The sequence below is a fragment of the Ixodes scapularis genome, unplaced genomic scaffold, assembly GCF_016920785.2.
Source record: "Ixodes scapularis isolate PalLabHiFi unplaced genomic scaffold, ASM1692078v2 PGA_scaffold8__174_contigs__length_109621045, whole genome shotgun sequence".
NCBI classification, from domain to species: domain Eukaryota; kingdom Metazoa; phylum Arthropoda; class Arachnida; order Ixodida; family Ixodidae; genus Ixodes; species Ixodes scapularis.
Window position 1 is genome coordinate 51,460,293 of NW_024609883.1, and position 20,057 is coordinate 51,480,349.

At 45.2% G+C, this 20,057-nt stretch overlaps 2 protein-coding genes across 2 annotated transcripts in view; one reads left to right on the forward strand and one right to left on the reverse strand.

The window, feature by feature from the left end:
• Positions 1 to 17,612, forward strand: LOC120837765 (ninjurin-2-like). The gene is made up of 4 exons (XM_040207336.3): positions 1 to 279; positions 3,318 to 3,584; positions 14,777 to 14,931; positions 16,183 to 17,612. Exons 1-4 carry the CDS (start codon positions 208 to 210, stop codon positions 16,220 to 16,222), a joined length of 534 nt encoding a protein of 177 aa, XP_040063270.2. The 5' UTR covers positions 1 to 207; the 3' UTR covers positions 16,223 to 17,612.
• LOC120837764 (kelch domain-containing protein 10) overlaps positions 15,953 to 20,057 on the reverse strand; it is a 15,630-nt gene continuing 11,525 nt past the window's right edge. Inside the window, exons 7-8 of the mRNA XM_040207335.3 lie at positions 18,027 to 18,074; positions 15,953 to 16,769 (exon numbers count right to left, since the gene is read on the reverse strand). Coding sequence (XP_040063269.2) covers positions 16,417 to 16,769; positions 18,027 to 18,074 — 401 coding nt within the window. The 3' untranslated portion in view covers positions 15,953 to 16,416. The remainder of the gene's footprint in view (positions 16,770 to 18,026; positions 18,075 to 20,057) is intronic.

Here is a 20,057-nt window from a genome sequence, read left to right on the forward strand (position 1 = left end):
GATATTCCCTAGGCGTTGCCGTGGAGGAGCGACCGCGTTGTTAGCGCACGCTGCCCAGCGCACACGGCGTGTTGTGGGATATCCGGCGCAAATTTGCCCGATACTCGAGTCCGTCGTTGCACAACCCGGAGGTAGTTTCGCGAACCTGGCTGTTTCCTGGACACCGTCACCATTGCACGCTTCAAGGTTGTGCGGGACGGCAGCGGCATGGCGAGCGGCACGGCGACGCTCAGCGAGGAACTGCGCGAACCTCCGGATCGGGGCCTTCTCGAACGAGAGGTAGAGTGGACCACCGCCAGATTTACACGCTTGGGCCAAACGCTCCACGAGAGAACGCTATCTTTAGTCTCTTGCAACAAGCATATAGGATCTGGAGCAGACGCTCCGGCTGCAGCGGGAGCTTCGTGTATATACCATCGATAACGCTTCGTTCGGCGTCTCGAAAGCACGCACAGCCGAAGCACGACGGAAGGCGTCTTAACCTGTCACCAACTATGGACGCGTGTATAGTTCCTGGCAGGATTAGAACGGCAGGGCATCTCCTTCAAATGCCCCATCTCAGGCACGGGCTCGTTGCCTTCTGTAGTGCTTCTGCTACGCGTGTGTGCACGCCTGAAGCTCACGGGACGCCGAAGCATTGCCGAAGCTGAGAGAAGCTCGCGCTGTAAGCGGGACAATTGAAGCACCACCCTGCCGATCTCATCCTGTGAGTGAGCATAGTAGTAGATATTCGAAACGCAATTGGTTCCAAGTGATCCATCGCCGCGGTGGTGGAATTGGCGGTCTCAGATTCCGCGGGAAGGGTGCGGGAATTGCGATGCACGACGCGACCGATTGTATGTGGCACACTGCCGCTTTTTTGTTCTATTCCGGGATGTTGCCTCGCCGGATCCCGTTGGCTGCTTTCCACAATTAATTAGCCCGAGGCGCGCGGACGGAGCGAGTGTACTTTATTCGTGTCGCGACTCGGGAATGAATTAAAGTCTATTTTAAATCACCAGAACCTGCGAGTTACAGCATTCGCGATACGATCGTGAAAAAGTATTTTGTTTGTATTAAGTGGAGACGTTGATTCACTTATATAAGCATACCGCGTATTGGTTCAGTGCTCGCACAAAGCTGTATGTCACCACGTGCTAACGGAAAAGAGGGATCACTCTAATTTACTTAAATAAGCACCCCACATCCAGGCCTCATTTGAGTCCTGGTGTGAGCATGATCAATCATGACTAAACATGATTTAATTTTGAGAGAACATTGTTTTTCTTCGCTTTATGCAAACTCTGTTTTTAAAACTGGTTGGGGATTACACTGAACTGGCGGTATTCGCACTAAAGGGTAGTGAAACAGTACTCCGTGATGACAGATAAATACACTAACTTTCCGTTGGACAGACTTTTTATATTTACTTTTTATGATGTGCTCACTAAACATACAAACCAGTGATCTCCCTACACTCCTAGGGGGGTGTACAACCCCCCCTCCCCCCCCCCCCCCCTCCCCCTTGTCTTTCTGAAGGCACCCTCTTAGTTCGCAAGGACTCCTCTATTCTCAATGCCCCGCCTAACTCCCCCCCCCCCCCCCCCCCCTTAAACATTTAGACACGCCCCCTAATTTCAATTCCTGGGGAAACCCCTGATACAAACACTTACACGAATTCTATGCCGTGTATAGGTTGTTATACCATCTTACATATACTTATACGTTTATTGGACACATTATTTTCTTTTTTTTCTGTAGAAAATGTTGGTTCACGTAAGATAAAATCAACTAAGGGACTGCACTCTCGCGCGGGGCCGGACGTTCAGTTCAAACGCAACAGTTCACGACACCGCCTCCGTACGATAAGAGAATTCCGGAAGTAGATCCAATTTAAGGGGTCACTGCGCGATGAGAGAGCGTCACCATGGCAATGAACCGAAGACGTCGTATGCATTGTACGGATAAAAACATAATGTAGTTTATATAAAAAATAAAAGAAAAAAAGAAGACACGAGAGGAAGAGCCTTCTGAAGAGATGCATGGCGCTCTGCGTGACTCATCGCCATCGGCGGGCGCCGCTCGGTCTGCGTGGGCGGTCGCCAAAGAGGTCGATGAGAGTCTGCGGCAGACTTCGCGCCGCCAGCTCGGACGCGCTCTCATACCGAAACCGAAAGAGAAAAGGACAAACATTGCGTGGCTAACGAAACCGAAACGTTAAGTGCGGTTGACAAAGTGTCCTCCGTTTGGGGTGGTTCGTTTTGCGGGATGTATTCACTCCAAATCTTTTTCTTAATGTTTGCGTCCGTCCTTCAGTTGAGATCGAATCGTGCGGCTGACCCGTAATTAGGCAAACGAAACGCTCATTAGGGCGCCCCTGGTGTCCGTCGTTTCGTTCGCCCCGCGGGAAATTCTTTGTGCGTTCAAACTGTTCAAACTGCTCCAGTAGTCCGTTCACCCCTAAGCTGAGACTGCGGTGGAAGCTACGTCCTCGCTGGCATACGCCACTCTTTCGCCACGTGGTCCCGCTCCCGCCCGTGCCCACGCGTAGGGAGCTGGGTCACGTGATAAGAGGGAGGGCGGTTGATTGGTCCGGCGGGCATGTAGTTCCCTCTGCAGTCTCAGCTTATAGGTGCAATGGCTGCTGTATATTGCGCTGCGAATCTTACGACTTCTACCTTGTACGTGTTTCGATATGCGCTAAGCGGGCGTGATCTTGACGAGCATTGCATATCACTAGGTGTATGATCCGAAGCGATACCCTCCATGGGTAATTATGCAGGTCACAATTCCCTTTGTTCGTCTTTTTAAGCGGCTTGTGACTTCGACAACCGGCACAAACACGCGCTATCTGAGGTCTTCAAAAGCCCGGTGATGAAGACACGAACTCCGGAGTGTAGCTGTGTGGCTCCACGGCCGTCCGGTTTGCCGTAGAAATCCCGTCCAGCGCGCTATAGTCCAGCAACGGCTGTACACAAAAAGCTTGAAATGCACGAGCCCTCACGTAACGAAAGCACGTTCTAAAATTACTTGCTCCTACCCCTGCCCGGCTCTGCCCCTGCCTCGTGTAGCCATGCACAAAACTTTGAAAGCGTATTCACGTGCCAGACGTCTATACGCGTAGGTAGAAACTTTGAGCGACGAGTTCGATGACATCAGACTTTTTCTCTTCTACTAATGCAACAGAAGACATACCAAGGCAACACCCCACAGCTGTTGTTGTGAACAGTAGAATAGCGTTTTCGATAGCGCCCATACTGAATGCATTTACATCAAATTCCACGAACACGTAAACCAAGATCCGCGGCCTAAACCTCCCTCGCGAACCCACCTTGCAGGGCAGTCCGGACAACGGCCGGGGATTCTCTGAGCCCCGGTTTCCCCCGATGAATCCCGGTAACTCGGACGGACCGGTCAAGCCCCGTGTTCGCTGCATGGACGTGAACCTGTACGCGACCAAGAAGAGCATCGCCCAGGGCATGATGGACATCGCCCTGCTCACTGCCAACGCGTCCCAGCTCAAGCACCTCCTGCACGAGGGGCCGGAGGTCAACCGCTTCTTCGGGCTCACCGTCGCCTGCGTGGCGCTCTCTATCGCACTTCAAGTATGTTCATAGCTTTCCAGGCGACAAGATTGCCGGGTCGGTGGGATGTGGACGTATGCGCGGAGCCTGAGGTTCCGTAGAAGAGAGCCACTGCACGTGATCAAAACCCGTTCCATAGCCCGGTAGGCAAAGATGTAACCGCCAAGATGGCGGTTAGCTGAAATGTCTATTGACCTTTGCAAAACAAAATGCCGTCACTGGGATAGGAAGGCTTGCGTTGCGCCTGACAATCGACAGAAGAGAGCAACTATACGCGTGCTCAGAACGCGCAGCCCAATATAGGCAAAAATGGCAGCCCGTAGAAACTGACTATTGGAATGGCCTCTACCGCTTTCCGGATACAAATTGTTCAGACATTGGGATGTGGACGCAGGAGCAATGTCTGAATTAGCTCAGGAGAGTCACTGCGCGTGCTCAGAACCTGCGCCCCAGCGCGGTAAACAAAGATGGCAGCTCGCAAGAGACGATTATTGGAATGGTCTGCATCTTACCATATCCAACGTACTCGGGTCGCTCTCTACAATACCAGCTAGGCGTCATTCTAACGCACGCCATGCCAGTTTCCCCACCATTTAGAGCTCCGTAAAGCAAGTCACGAGAAGAAACGGTTATGGAGCGAGGTCGCGAGACAGAACGGTTACCATCGGGCTCAAGGAAAAGCCTCGTAATTGGCCTCAAGAGCTGAAGTTATTGGCGCGGAAACGTCCGTATTTTTTTTTCACTACTTTCTGTAATTTGTTTTTGCATAGAAAAAAACTTTATTAAAAAAATAACGAAGAGGTTTACAATAAACAAGGAGCGTGTTGCTAAAGAGAAAAAAAAAATCACCTTTCTCCCTCTGTCGTGACAAGGCAGTGGTATAAATGTGATGCAGCGACGACTCATATTTCGTTTCACCGGACGCAGCCGACGACGAGCTGGTCGGACAAATCAAACAGTGTCCCAAGCGCAAATCACTGGGCCTTCCCTGTACATGATGATTGGTTCAGCGATGATTTAACAGGTACAGAAACGGGACGAACACCATGTTGGCGTGCTTTTGACGACAAGATTGGTCCAATCAGCTCAGCGTCGGCTAAGTAGAGATGCTCAGCGCTGCGTCCCACTCTTGGACTCGTTTGTATACGCAACAAAGCCACCAAACATCATTTGCAAGGTTGTTTCGGCCTAGTTGTTTTCAGGTTTATTTTGCACAAAAACACCGACGCCGCGCGTTGTGAAAAAAATGAATAAATAAAGTTAACTACTCGACCCATCACAACTCGTCGCGGTAGAGTAAAAACACCAGGCGCATCGTCTGTTTTTTTTTTTTTTTTTTTTTTTTTTTTTTATGCAGTGTTGTTGGTAACGCGTTACTTTTTTTTCGGTAACGTAGTAACCTACTCATTACTTTTTCAAAAACTTCTTTCCAAAACTTAAAAAAATAGACTTTAATTTATTTTTTATTTTTTTAGGAGCCGTATGCAAGTGATTTTTTTTATTTTTTGCGTTATTTTGCTTTTTTTCTTACTTGAAACCGTAAAAAAGATACGGTAATTATGTTCAGTGTCTGGATGGGCATTATGTTTCTTGAAATGTGGCGCGGAAGCATATTTGCACCGTCAAAACAGTATTCATAACGAAGTAAAGCAAGAGTAACGTGAGTTACTTTTTATCGGTAACGGTAACGTGTTCCTCTTATTTTGAGGTAGCGTAGGTGAGTAACGCTTTCCTTTTAATTGCAAAGAACGAGTAACGTATTTCGTTACTTTGTTTCAGTAACGCCTACACTCTCAAGAAAAAAGGGTGTAAAAGGGTGTATAGTTACACCCTTTGTCCCATATAATACACCCCAAAACTTCAATTCGACGTAGAGCGCCCTACAGTCGAACAGACGGCCCGAAATTTTGCGAGGGGCTTGATAGTCGTGTGGTACAACTTATTAAAATAGCTAATGCACGTGTTACTGACTACAAAAAAAAAATAATAATCGGGGTTTTCTTGGCCCTACTGTAAAAACTCGGTGTTTCCTTTATGTGGTCTTTGATACGTATACTTTAGCTATTCAAAAAGTTATATCGCACCGTTATCAAGCCCCTCGTAAAATTAGTTCGACTATTGTGCGCTGTACGTGGGAATGAAGTTTTGGGGTGTATAATATGGGACAAAGGACATAACGATACACCCTTTACACCCTTTTTTTCGAGAGTGTACAACACTGTTTGTATGTATGTCGCCCTCTTTTGCGTTCTGTCTCTCTCAAGGAAAGCCCGAAGCTCGCTCTTTTAGCCCCTGCTAACGTCGATCTATGTTTGACCACGTGATGTGACACGCGGGGAGGGAGGAACTTCGCACTCAAAAAAAGGGGCGTAGCCTTTTCACCCCTTATCATTAAACGACTTAATTTTCGCAAAAACCTAATTTTCGCGAATTTCACGAATCGCCTACAATTCGCGAAAAATGCGTCCCACGAACAATTCGGGCAATCTGTGAACGCTACGGAAGCTACACTCGATTCGCGAAAATTAGAACCCGCGAATAATTTCAAATTTTCAGCTTTGGCCCGATTCGCGGAAATTTGAGCCCGCGAAAATTAAGTCATTTACAGTATACGACACCCCTAAACTTTAGTTTGACGTACAGCGCATTGACGTTCAACCGACGCTATCAACTTTCACGAGCGGCTTCATAGCCGAGTTGTACTACGTATTAAAATAGCCTACGTAAGAGTAACTGACTGTAAAATAAGTTATCGGGGTTTTCTTGGTCCTACTTCAAAACATCGGTGTTTTCTTTCTGTACTCTTTGGTGCGTACTCTAGGTGTTTAATATCTTACATCTCACCGTCATCAAGCCTCTCGTAAAAGTTGGGGCCGTCAGCTTGATTTCAGTGCGCTGTACGGAGAACTAAAGTTTTGCGGTGTCGTATATGTGACAAGGGGTGTAAGTTCTACTCCTTTTTTTTTTTAAGTGTTGGATATGCAGCATTGTCTGTACTATACTCGGCATCCAGGGGCAAATGTGGAGTAAAAAAAAAAAAAAAGTGTTAGGGTAGTTCGCATCTGGTGCTTAGCCGACACGAAAACCGTATTATACGCTGCACACTTTGACAAATGCCTGCTTTCTTAGCTCACAGAGAAGCTGATGTCATACCGAAATCATCCCCAACGTACCCTTTCACTCGCGAAATTCGTCACGTCTGGTCATGACGAACGATCTTGAAAAACAAAATTCCTGTAAGTTCGCACCTATGTAAATACTCCGGACCACGTAAAATTTAAACTTTCGTATACAGTGCGGACTAGAATCCGTAAAATACGGTAGTCGAACAGGACCTTCACCTGCGACATCCAATCAGTGAGGAGACTAGCGTTGTGTGAGCTTTCGGCTGGCAGTCGGTGTCTTGTTCTCCGTTTTAGGAATGCGAACCGGAAACGGTTAGGTAGCAGCCATATATGAATATTCGACGACGAATGACGAAAATAATCCCTGGAGAAGGGAAACAAGAGGGACAAAGGACAAACACAAATTTCCAAACACAGCTAGGTGAGTGGTGCGCGCGACTGAAAAAATCCGCCTGGTACGGGTATCGAACCCGGGACCTCTCCATTACAGGTGGAGCGCTCTACCAACTGAGCTAACCAGGGGTTACCAAAGGTCCCGGGTTCAATACTCGGACCAGGCGGATTCTTTCGGTCGCGCACCAGTCACCTAGCTGTGTTTGGAGATTTGTGTTTGTCCTTTGTCCCTCTTGTTCCCCTTCTCCAGGGATTATTTTCGTCATTCTTGCCCAGCTCGCTTGCACCTTTGCATTTAATTTCATTATAAATGTAAATATTCCTCGTTTAAAAAAAATAGAAACATACAGCGACAGAGGCAGACACTGTGTTCTCTGTCTTCGTCCGGCTGGGTATCTATTATTTCGCGTTTTCCCAAAGGAGTTATGCCACAGAGGTTTCCAGAATCAGCTATACCTCCACTGGAGTAGGGAAAATGCCGTATGTATCGCAAACAAGGCTGAAACCGCCGCAAGAACCAGCCTTGGACGCTTTTTCCGCTACACGGTGATATACCGTGGAGCGCGAAATTACACATTTGGAACATCTACATTTTTTGCCGATTTAATTTTTGCGAATTTTGCACCCTATTAGCGCCAAAATGTTGTGGTTTCCGTTCGTGACGTCACGACCATAATTTTTCTCGCCGCACGTCATGCGGTGTAATCTTCGACCACGTAACATCAGTCGCGAACTACAACTTCGGCGGTGTGTGTAAAGATAACAATAGAGAAGCTTCTAGCTAGTCATCGTATTCTTAAACCATGCATCATCACTGTTGACACTCTGACATTGCGTTGATTTCCGTCGATTAAGCAAAAATAATCCAGATAACGACGTCACAGTGAGCGTTTGGCCAATCCTGAATTGCGACCGCAGCGACGCTGTTGTTCGTGCACGCCGCTAAGAGTCACACATATATCTAAAGAAAAGCAGTGCGTATTATGCTCGCGTTTCCGGCCTCGTGAGTCGTCCCCCATCGTTCGTATCTGCTAATGCATCAATCTAAATGCCGCCCTTCCCCCCCCCCCCCCCCCCCTCCCTGATGCTGAACCGAAATTTGGAGCTCACAAAATAAGGCTGGAGCGATAAACGGGACGCTGCAAAACAAAAATTAAAAAAACAAAACATACAGCGTTACCTCTCGGTTGGCCGTATTTTCGGAAAAGAAGTCCGCGATTGAACATGGCCGACGAAGCCGACGAGACCCGTCTCACTCATTCCCTTTCCTCTTCGCTTCGACCCCTTGAGGCGAGAAGGAGAAAAGCAAAGACGCTTCCCCTCATTCTCAACTGTTCCAGGGGAATCATGACGTCACAGTCTTCGCTCGATCGCGCCCTTCTTTTCAATAAATACGGCCATTTAAGATATCGATGTATGAGTGATGTTTTGAAGCTCGTCCCGCTCAACGCTTCTGTGGGATTTTCTTACGAAATCCAAATTTTGGTTCAGCGTCCCCTTAAATCCGCCCCTAAACCATGGTCTCCAAGATCGCCTGCGAACTGCTCGGAGGCCGTGCGTGAAGTTCCGGGCGAAATTTCTGAGGCCTTTGGAAGCAGACATGGATTCAAAAACACTCGAAGCACGGTGCCGCACAAACACCTACGGTGAATTGCCGTCATACGTCTGATAAACGTCCTGTATACCCGTGTGACGCAATTTCATTGTATGCGCAGCTGGGCGCGTCCGAAGCAGCCTTTATTTTGAGGAAGTTACATGCATCGGTGCGATACATGTAACTTGCTCAGCCGCAGGTTGCACCAACCTGCAGCTGAAGACGTGTAAACTGCAAAGCGGAGCGCAGAACACAGCCATTGGACGGCACGCGACCTCGAGCGAACTCATTTATTCTATCCCCTAATTTCGTACCAAGGTTTATTTCTAATGTCGCGTCTGAATCGGGAATAATCTCTTAAGACTCGATGCAAAATCGAAATAGTTTTTTTTTTTTTTCGCCGGAGGTTTATTTTTATACAACTCGCTTATAGTTGCTTTTTTTTTTTTTTCGTTTGCCTCGCAGCTGTGTTTGCGTACAATCAATACAAAAATGACAACATAAAAAGCACGATGTGTTAATCGCTATAAGTGCATACCTGCTTGAGCCTATCTTTTTTATACAGTAAGTGGTCGATCTGCCCTTGACGATGGCGATACTCGAACGCTCCGGAGGAATATTACAACCCTTGGAGAACGACTCCTAACCTTGGGCTTTCGACGTGCATCACACTGTAGCGCTTACACGAGCGCACGTCTGATCTATATCAGAACGAACAGGAGTGGAGACTGAGCCCAGAACCCCCGTGTTTTCCTGCGGGAGCTTTCGCTATGAGTACTCCGAGCTAAGTTGTGCTAGCAGACACAGCCACCTCTTTTTAAAGTACAGCACGCTTTTTTAATGAATCTCCCTATATAATATCGTAAAGCTGTCCGTCCTTCCGGGAATTTTCCGCTAGATTTAGCGGGGAAATCGACGTCAAGCGACCTATACACCGATTCAGTTTCCTCGCTAAATTTAGTGAATAGATTGGTGTCATGGGACATGTACATTAATTTAGTTTTCCCCTCAATTAAACGGGGTAATTGAAGTCACCTGACCTGTAAACCAATTAAGTTTCCTTCCTCAATTTAGCGGGGAAACTGAGGTCAGGCCACGTGACTTCATGTCGCATTACAATTTCCCTTTCCCTTTTAAACAAAGCTAAGCGACCGCTTCTTAAATACTGCGCTTAAAAATGGCTGCCATTTTTTTTTTTTTTTATAAGTTGTGTGCAATGCTATCGTCAAAGGCGCAGACGTGCGAGCTTAGCACTGCGGGATGTTCGTACAGGAAATCGCAAAAGAAAAGTGCATTCTAAAACTAATCCCAAACTCCCGTTCCTGCCAAAGCACTCCAACATTCTTGAGCCGAACTCGGACTGTTATAACATACCAACATAAGAAAAAGGTTCGTACAAAAAAAAAAAAAAAAAAAAAAAAAACGAGTTGATTACTGGGGTATCATTAACAAAAAAAGTCTACAATAGTAATCTTACAAGAATCGGAAATACGGAGGCGGTCAGGTTAAGCCGGGGTCATACTGCATGGTCATACATTATACAAAAGATAGTCAGCAAACACAAGTCACCGCAATATCCGAGGTTTGAATGCCGCGTGCCACGTTTCTCCTTGCCACTCATTGCCATGAGGCATTCTAAGCTGGGATCTCGCTGTGATTCGCGTTCGAATCTGTACGCTGACTGTCTTTTGTATAACGTATAAACAGTGCGACAACGGCTTTAGGAAACATCATTATACAAATAACTATAACAACACGATACAAAATATAATATGTCGAGTTGTCAGTTTTTTTATTCATCTTTTGTATCACGGCTCAGATTCTGACTACAGAAATCTGACGCTGAAACGCAAAAAAGGGGGCGAACGTAATAAAAAAAAACGCAAAAACAAAAACAAAACGTTCCGCACGCACGATACGCGTGAAGTCATATGCGCGCCTGCCAGTTGCAGGAAAACAAAAGCACTATTTTTTTAGTCGCTTTTCGTTTTCTCGTCGCTTTTTCGTTTGCCCAAAGTAAGTAATGAAACCAGTGAGCTTCATATTGCGTTTCTAAATCACGCCCCAGTTGACCGCTTCGTTTCTCAAAACACGACTCGCTCACGCCCGCAACAATGCGAGGTCAGCTGGCGTGCTTTGGCAACTGCAAGGCGTGCAGCGAAACGCACGCAAAAATCGTGGGAGACGTTGTACATCGTCGAGAAGAGGAGGCGAGAGAAGGAGCAGGTCAGGTCGGAACAGGCGGGTCAGAAAGAGAAGGGGAGAAGTGACTTCCACTGAAAGAGGAGTTTAAAAATGTTTGGAGAAGGGTGTTCTGCACTCTTGTCTATCGCGACGGCCGGCTTGTGCCATGTTCATATGTCACGCGTGAAAAATAATTTGTTTTAATTACTATTCACAGTACCGCATTCACGGTTGCAAGTGTGTGAACGGCGCTTTATAGTAAAGTTCCCAGCAAACGCCCTTCCTCAGTAGATCGATCGCGTCGTTTCTCTGGCTAAATGCCGAAAAACGGTGGAGAGGAGGAAATTAGCACTTGTGGCGAACAGGGGCTTGTTTTCCTTAACTTTCTGTAACCTATAAGGTTACTAAGCGGGTAAATTGAAAGGGAAACGCTGGGCAAGGCCTCCGCACTTTATTTCACCACGCGATTATAAAAACTGGGAGGCGAGTTCTTGCGATTCCTTATTTACTGTTTTATGGGTCAGTCCGAATTGTGCATAAATTAGAAAATAGTAAACTTAGGAAATACGTGCTACTAATTTTCAAAGATATTCCGACACCATCTCATCATCGTGGTCAAGCAGCTGTTTTCCCCGCTGCATCACGACCTGTTTTCACCTCAAGAAAAAAGCAAGTTTTGCGCGTTGTTCATACGCGGCGCGAAGTAGTGCTTAGGAGATTTCGTTGTCGGAAGAAAAAGGAATGCTTTTGGCGTTTAGAACGTGTACGTCTTGATAAGGTAACACATATCTAATCTCAAATTGACCTATATATATATATATCTTAATTGTCAACATAAAGGGGGATATTTGTAAAGCTCCGCGAGGAGCCGGACTACTTTTAGTACGGTTTTTAAAGTGTTATTTTATTAACCTATCAATTTATTGGCATTCATCAACAGTTAATTTCTTAATCCTTAAGTGCCTAAAGAGAATATATTTCCCACCTTCTTAAAAAAGAAACCACGAGTCTTGGAGGGAAATACTATATTCCCTTTTAATATCGAAGTTACATAGCTAGATATAATAAACATTTTGGGAAGTTTATATGCATGTCTCAAGGGGCCTGCAAAACATTTGTTAACCTGTACGAGTTTCTTTCAGCATGAGGCCCCTCTTATTGTAGGAACTCCGAAAAGCGAAAAGATAATTCACCAAGAAACAAGAGAAAATTCCCAAGATAAGAATAATTAAATCTCATTTAGTAAATACTGTGTACACTAAACAAGGATATCGTTCAGTTATAATCATACTTGTGATCTCTGAGTAAAGTTACAGGTGGGGACATTATTCCCTACGAGTATTTCGTGAGTACTTCTCCATGATCTCATTATTCATCTACGAGTCTACGAGTACTTCTCCATGATCTCATTATTGGAAGGACGCAGCCTCGAACTTCTCGTACTCCTGTACCAAAAAACATATATAAGCGAAACTACAGGGAGGGCGAGAGGTCACTATCTGGTTTTCAATACATAGATCTAAACAAAGTACGATGAGCTTTTCTGTCAAGCTCATGGAGATATTTGTGGTGCACCACGTGCGCACCCGCATTGTTGCGTGGCAAGCACTGATCTGCTGAAAGCATCGCACGTCGTGCCATCGCGCGTCCTGCCAGTAAAATCCTGCGGAACATATGCAAACACAACATTGATGCGTTTCTCTAGCTGACATGTGGCAATTTCGAATCTTGTTGAGATGAAGTGTAGCGTGTCGACCGTGAATACCTCCATCATCGCAGCACAAGGGCAACTTATCTTCAAACTTGAAGCTACCTATGCACGGTTCACCCCTACGCTGAGACTGCGGTGGAAGCCAGGTCCTCGTTGGACGCGGTCCTTGTTGGACTCTTTCGCCACGTGATCAGGCTCTTGCCCATACCCGCGCAGAGAGCTTTCAGGTGATGAATGTGAGGCAGCTGATTGATCCGGCGCAGTGTTGGGAAGTACAGGGAGTTCCCGAGAAATGAGAACCGTGTTTTTCGGCCGGGGTGAAGAAACTACTGTAAACGACTTATTTTTTTCGCGGGCACAATATTTCGCGATTTAGGTCAAAGTTGAAGTTTTGGAATAATTCGCGGGTTCGAATTTTCGCGACCCGGTGGGATCTCAATATAGATTCCAATATGTTCACATATTACTGGAATTGTTCGCGCGAAACCTATTTTTCGCGAATTGTAGGCGATTCGCGAAGATTAGGTCCTCGCGAAAAATTAAGTCGTTTACGCTATGTATCTCAGAAAGCTCAAACTCCGTGAGAATGTGACACTAGCGGTTGAGATAAAGCACTAATTTTAAGAACATGACGGTGAGAAAAACTAAAATTTTCTACGAGCCGGCATCCACATAAGCCTAATATCGTTAAAACAAGAATTGCCATTGTGGGCGCCGGTAGCATCTATATCTGTGAAAAAATCTTGTCAGCAAGAAAGGAAACAATTTTATCTATCTTGCTGATAAGTCCTTTTCACTAATATAAATTCCACAAGCGTCCAGAATGCCATTTCTTGTTTTGACAATATTAGGCTTAGGTGGACGTTGGCTAATGGATAAATTTCATCTTTCTCATTATCTTTCGATCCAGGTAACGTCATGTTCTCAAACTTTCGCGTTCAATCCCAACCGCTAGCATCACATTCTCGCAGTTTTAACTTTCTAACATGCATAGTTTGCTTAGATGGGCCGAAAAACACGATTCTCTTTTCTCGGGAACTCCCATGTACTTTGTGTACACTGTACTTAAAGTACTACCTTCATTAGGTTTATAAAACTTGTACTCAAGTACACTTTCTTAATGTGTACTTGTACTGGTGCTTTCCAAGTACAACTCCAAATTCAAAGCACGTTCATTCCCCGAATTCCGTGAAACCTTTTGCCATAGAAGCGGGGTATAAGGCCCCTATAAAGACAGCGGTGCACGCGCAGACACGTTTGCACACACCTAGTGTGGGCAAGCACGTCTGCGCATGTGCAGTATTGATAGCAGCGCCACTGCAGCGGTGTGATGTCACACAGTTGACTTGGTGTGGCGAAGGTTTCGGTATTATTTAGCCATTCAGTGGGTCGTAGGGAGACACCTCGAGGAGTCCGTAGTGTTCGTTCTTTGCCAAGTTACGGGGAAACAAAATATAGTTGATGTGCCGTCCGTCCGATAGAGTGGTGCTTACTCGCGTGTGCCTCGCCATATGGTCTCACTCGGCATACGAGCAGCTCACTCAAGTGCACTGGAAGAGAACTGCCTCAGAGGCCGCCCATAAAAACATTGCATCTAAGAAGCCTAAAATAATATGGATTCATAATTTGGATAAAATCTCACCCTGAATAAGTAAAAAAAATAATAATAATAAAACAGTACCGTGGAAAGCGGATTTGCCGTGACCGCAACCAGCGGTATCAGTTACTGTGTCATGCGAGACAGTAGCGAGTTTTAGTGTTGTGTGTGGGATCAGACGCAGGCACTGTGCGTTTGCGTTAGCATTGCGTGTTCCACACCGCGCGTGTACGGAGCCGTAACTGCCACCTTAAATTGGCGCTTGGCAACAACGCGCATGCGAAGCGTGGAGCACGCAATGCTAACGAAAATGCAGTGCTTGCCTTTAATACTAGAACTCCCTAGTAGGGGGGCCCTTGTGCTTATCGCCAATGTTTGATCAAGTATTGCCGTCATGTCTCGAAAGATCGCCCACCCTATTTTGTTATCATTAATCTCTTCACCATGGGTGGGCATTAGTCGGGAATTTTGGTTCAAGAACATTCATTTATTTAAATAATTAGAATATTCTTCTAGAGTTTTATCTGCTATATATCACTGCGAAATTTGAAAGATTTCCCACATTTCATTTTTTAATTTTCCAATAGTAGAGACTGCATTCCTGCGCAGGTACTCGTCGGCGTACTACTCATCTTCAATGGCCGTTACAACATCAACAAGACCCACCAGCAGCGTCGTGCCGAAACCCTCAACAACCTCGTCATTATCGGCGTCTTCCTCATCACAGTCATCAACATTTTTGTGTCTGCATTCAGTGGGCCAGAGTAAGCATATACAACTATAGACCTTTATCGTGTACTCTCGTTTCGCCCATACTGGAAGTGACAACAGTTCAAGATGGTGACGCTCTTGTGTGAAAAGGGTCTATACCGGGTGTTTTAGCAGACTTTCAAAAATTCCTATTAAAGCATTGTTAAAAAAAACACTTTCCGGGAACAGATGTTTAGCTACGGCGGACGTCAAGGATTGTGAAAACCGACGAATTAGTCAAATAATCAAGTTTTTAATTAGTAGAAACAAACCTATAATTCCAAAAACAAACTTGCTGAGTCATCAAGAACGCCTAGATTAGTCAATTTTAGGAAAAGTAAAGCATGTTTCAAGAGTGGTAGTGCTCTCAAGTTGCCACCTGTGCAGCAGGCATAAAGCTGGTGATGCAAACATGCAAATAAGAATATCCGCATTGCAAATATTGGCAATGCGAATATAAGAATATTCACAAACCTTGTTTCCCTGAAATTGAGTGGTTTATGCATTTTCAATGACGCTCAGCAAGTTTCTAATTAGAACCATTTTTGTTTTCTCAAATTAAAAAGTGAATTAGTAAATATTAACTAAACATTTCACTCAGTATGTTTATTGTAAACCCTGACATCCACCATGACTGAAAGTTCTTGAAACCTTTTTTTTTCTCCACCACTCTAACGGTAGGAATTTTTTAAAGTCTCCGCTGAAACACCCCATATATCATGCTTCATACATGATTAACAATAAAACAAGCAAACAGTAAAATCACAGGGGGCCATATGTGTAACATGTCATTGCGTGCAGCTTGATCCACCAAAGCTGATTATACTCCGCGACAACTTTTCTTGGCAATGCAGTGGAAGGTAGAGGCCCGCGTCCCCTCTCCCATTTTGAGTGTACGCAGGCTCTCCTCCTCCCCCATTTCCGGGGAGAGGAGGAGAGCCCACCAAAATTTGAAATTTGAAAAATTTGACTACAATAATCATAAACCCCAAGAGAAAAAATGTATAGGGGAGTTGCAGCAGTGAGAGGTCGGTATGACACTCTTTTAAAACAGTTTATTTGCACGCAGAGAAAATGTAGAAACCCAGTCACTGTTCTCAACAGTTATGAATTTCATTCTCAAGTCAATGCTGGAGCATACAAACCATGCAGGTCTCAATGCTCCCACATTTTTTGTGTAACAAAAGCTCCCCGGAAAAACGGAAGGCAAAGGAACGTAGCCCCACTCTCACGTCCAACCTCTCGTTTTTTTTTTTTCTCAACAGCACTCCACGCTGGGTCAGTGAAAAATCCAGAATACCCTGAGCAAGTTCAGTCAGTGACGTACTATTTATCGGTCCGCGCCTCCAACGCCGAGACAACGTTCGACAACTTGTCGAGCGGAACGCCATTTTCTTTTTGTCTCGACGTGCGGCCAACAAGATAGCACCGTTGCCCAGACCAGCCGAGCCGTACGTCCACACCGTTTTGAAATGTCATCTTCCGTGGCAAGCCGTCGTTCATGGCGCGAGTTTGGCAAGGAGAGACCTTGGCACGCCGGCCTGCACGAGAGGCTCGGCCGGCATTGTGACAAGCCACGGACATGAGTGCAAGAGGGCGAGCCACGCCATCTCCAGGAGACTGGGGACCGCCACCCAGACGGACCAGAGGCTGTTGCACCGGGAACTGCCGTCGACGGCCGTCACGCCGCCGAAGACGAACATCTGTCCGCTCTCGGACACTGCTGCGGAGTGGAAGTAGACTGGACTCGGGAGGGACATAGGCAACTTGGTCCACTGAAGTTTCCGCAAGTCCAGCTGCCACAGGTCATCGAGGACTTGGGTGCCGCTGTGGCCACCGCAAACGAAGGCACCTGCGTGTGGGTCGGTGTGTGATCGTGGGACGGAGCTTAAGAAAAGGCGAGGCAAGGTCTTAGTCGGTTTGCCGGAGTGACCTCTTTTTTAGGCCTCGAACTTGGCCTGTCTTCGTTTGGCTTGTACCTTGACGAGTCGTAATGTGGCTCGATTACAGGCGGGACAGAGTTTAAGAAAAAAGAAAAACAAGGTCCGAGTACTCGCAATTATTGTTTTAGTCTTTTCCAGCAAAGGTGAGAGTATTGATGCTTGACACTGTGATTTTTTTCTCCCCTTTCATGTCCTTAGGCAGTACCATTCTATAAGTCATAAAGATGCTGCCACGTAAGCTTTGTTAAGCAGAACAAGAGCTTGCCAGATTTTATTGTGATGTTTTCGCCTAACACAAGCTAGAGGAAATGAGCACTAAAAAAATATTTGCTCGACGGCTGAGACAAGAAATTACACATTGCTTCGCTGCCTCTTGCTGCTACGACACGCGGTTACTCAAGAAATAAAAGATGCCAGAAATGCCAATGATTAGCTTTTGCACTGCTGCTCCAGGCCCTGTAACTGTATTGTGACTTTACCTACAATAAAGGGGCCTATGAGGCATTTTATAATGCAGCTAGCACTGCCTATGAATGGAAATCATTGCCATTAAAGATACCATGAGATGTTTTATCTCGATTTAACCGATCATGGTCTAAAGGTACCTAATCTCCCATTTTTTTTTAGTTCTCCACATTAAAAGGTAGCACTGCCAAAAACCTAGCAGCGTTAACCTGGCTAGAATAAGTTGTAAGTGTTCTTTTGCCAGCTCATACCAACAATTTGGATAAATAAATGAATGTTCATCACAACCATATGCCTGGATTAGCAATGCTCGGAGAAAATGCTTTGCCCCAGATATTATTACAGCTTGGCGATTTCGGCCACTGTGCTAATTAGGCATGAATGTGAGCCTAAAGATTATTTAGTAATGGTTGATTGTTACCGTGGTTCCGGCCGTGACATGCCCGGAATTATTTGGACTCGCCCAGATCGCAACCAATTAAAAAATGCTTATCGAAATAAAAGAAAGAAAAAGAATTCACTCTTAAATCTTAAATTTCATAGCAGAAATCCCATTTCTGGCTCATTCTCCTCACATTCTAGCTCTCTTCTGCCCCACTACATGACATACAGTCAATATAATCAAACCCAAGATCATCTCATGGTCCCTTCAATAGAAAACAGAGCTTGAACGATCGATTTTATAAAAATGAGTTACTTACGGTCTTTGTACTGAACGCAGCTGTGACACCTCCGTTTTGAAGGGAAACCTGTAATAAAATTGTTAAAATATTTGAGTGCCTACCAAACATACATTATTTCTTAATTTCTTTTGATCACTCTTTCCTTGGTGGTTCCTCTATTCCTTTCATGGTCAGCTGTACCAGTCTTATTAATTTAATTTTTAGTTGTACCAAGAGCAGGACTGCACTTACACTGTGCTGCAACAGTTTTTCTCAATTTGTAGTCTTGCCGTGAACCTGACAGGCGCTAGCCCCGAGACCAATCAAATTTACTTCATTACGCTTCATTTTAGTGATTACTCATCCAGCTGATCAGATTAATACAAAGGGTGAGTGTAATAACCCAGCGATGATGTCGCCTCCATGACAGCAGCAATGGTAATAAACAAACGACACAACTGCATGTAAGACGTGACAAGTGTGTGTGTTCCTTTTCTTAGTCTTTTTCTTCTCGAGCACTGTTGAATTTCTACCATGTTTAATGTATGCCTACTGTCCCAATACTCGATTTTGTTGGGCAAAGTAACTACATGTCTTTTATGATGGTAGAATGGGGCTGAATTTGACCACACCAACATTCACTTTTTCACTCAACAAACTTTTCAATGTATTAGTTTGTACAGCATTAACAATACACAGTAATATGATCAAATGAGGGGAATGATTCAGAATGCACATTTAGTAAATTATAGAAGGGCCACTTTTGCCACATCACAGACTTTCAAGAATAATACCATAAGAGAAGCCTAAAACAATGTTCCAGTACATGATGTAAATAACAATGCTAGCGGAAAAACAAACATTTTGTATCAGAGCAGTCTTTCTAGACAATGAATTGTACAAATGCAAGCTACTAGTCTTATACAACCTGTAGTCAGAAAACCCAAACAGTCCAGAGCCACCCGATATTCTCTATAGTCTCAGTTTCAAGAAAAACACCCAATAATGTGGCTCTTGCTCACAAGTATCTGACAGTTTTTGAGTGTCAGTATTAAAGTAAAGAAAAAGCTTACTAAAGCTTTCTAATCAAGGGAATAATTAATTGATAATGAACATCCCCATCCAAGTGCCCGCAAGAATAACGTTGTGGACGCTTACAGCAGGGGTTCTTTCTTATCTTGAGGAATGCCTATCTCTCGTCTGACATTCAAGGAACCCCATCCGATCACGCCATTGATGCATTAAAGCAGTGTTGAAGTGTTGAGCACTGAACTCGCTGGATCCTGGGAAAGTAGCACCATTGTGTACCCTGCCTGCTAGCCAGACACAAACAAATATCAACATACAGACTACCATTCCTCGCAAAGTGACTGGTGTATCGGTTGCCATGGCAATCGCCATTTCGGTCCATCCGAGTCTTTCGAAGGATGGTTCTAAACCTTTGGCGCCAAAATCGCTACGGAGCACCGTCGTACCGGAAGCGTTCCTCACCACTGTAGGCGTCCTTGGCACTCTGCATGCAATCAACTTATCAACAGTGCTTATCTCCGCAGATCTCTTACAATGATATGGCTCTTCTTGGATGTTTCAAGAAAGGAAAATTATTTTTCAATGCCGCCAAGCATCAACGCTGCGTGCGGCACGGAGGTGTACGCTTGTTTTGGCGTGCGGATAGTAAAATCATGGTATATAAGAAACCTCTCCACAAAACTACCCGTCACCAGCGAATTTAGATCGGCTCACCCAGATCGAAGGGGTCAAGGAGAAATTGCTCATTTCACGGACCAAAATGACGACCATATGGTGGGCTTGGTGCTACTTTCCCAGGATACAGTGACTTTAGGTGGTACTAGTAGGTGCAAAAATATCTGTTCAATAGACCCTTTCACAAATTCGGTGCCATCTAGTGGCCGACATATCAGTCCAAATCGTAGTATGCTCCTGGAGGATGAGATCTGGCATATTTAAGATACAATGAATTTTTTTTTTACATATCCCGCTCTTTCTTTTTAAATTTCAGATTCTTATTTTTTTATTTTCGGGTTCCATGGTCAGTGCTGTTGAGGTCGT

Coding starts and splice junctions, on each gene's coding strand:
- LOC120837765 (XM_040207336.3), top strand. CDS start 208: ATGGCGAGCGGCACGGCGACGCTCAGCGAGGAACTGCGCGAACCTCCG. Junction 280..3,317: donor GGGGCCTTCTCGAACGAGAG/GTAGAGTGGACC, acceptor CCCACCTTGCAG/GGCAGTCCGGACAACGGCCG. Junction 3,585..14,776: donor CGCTCTCTATCGCACTTCAA/GTATGTTCATAG, acceptor ATTCCTGCGCAG/GTACTCGTCGGCGTACTACT.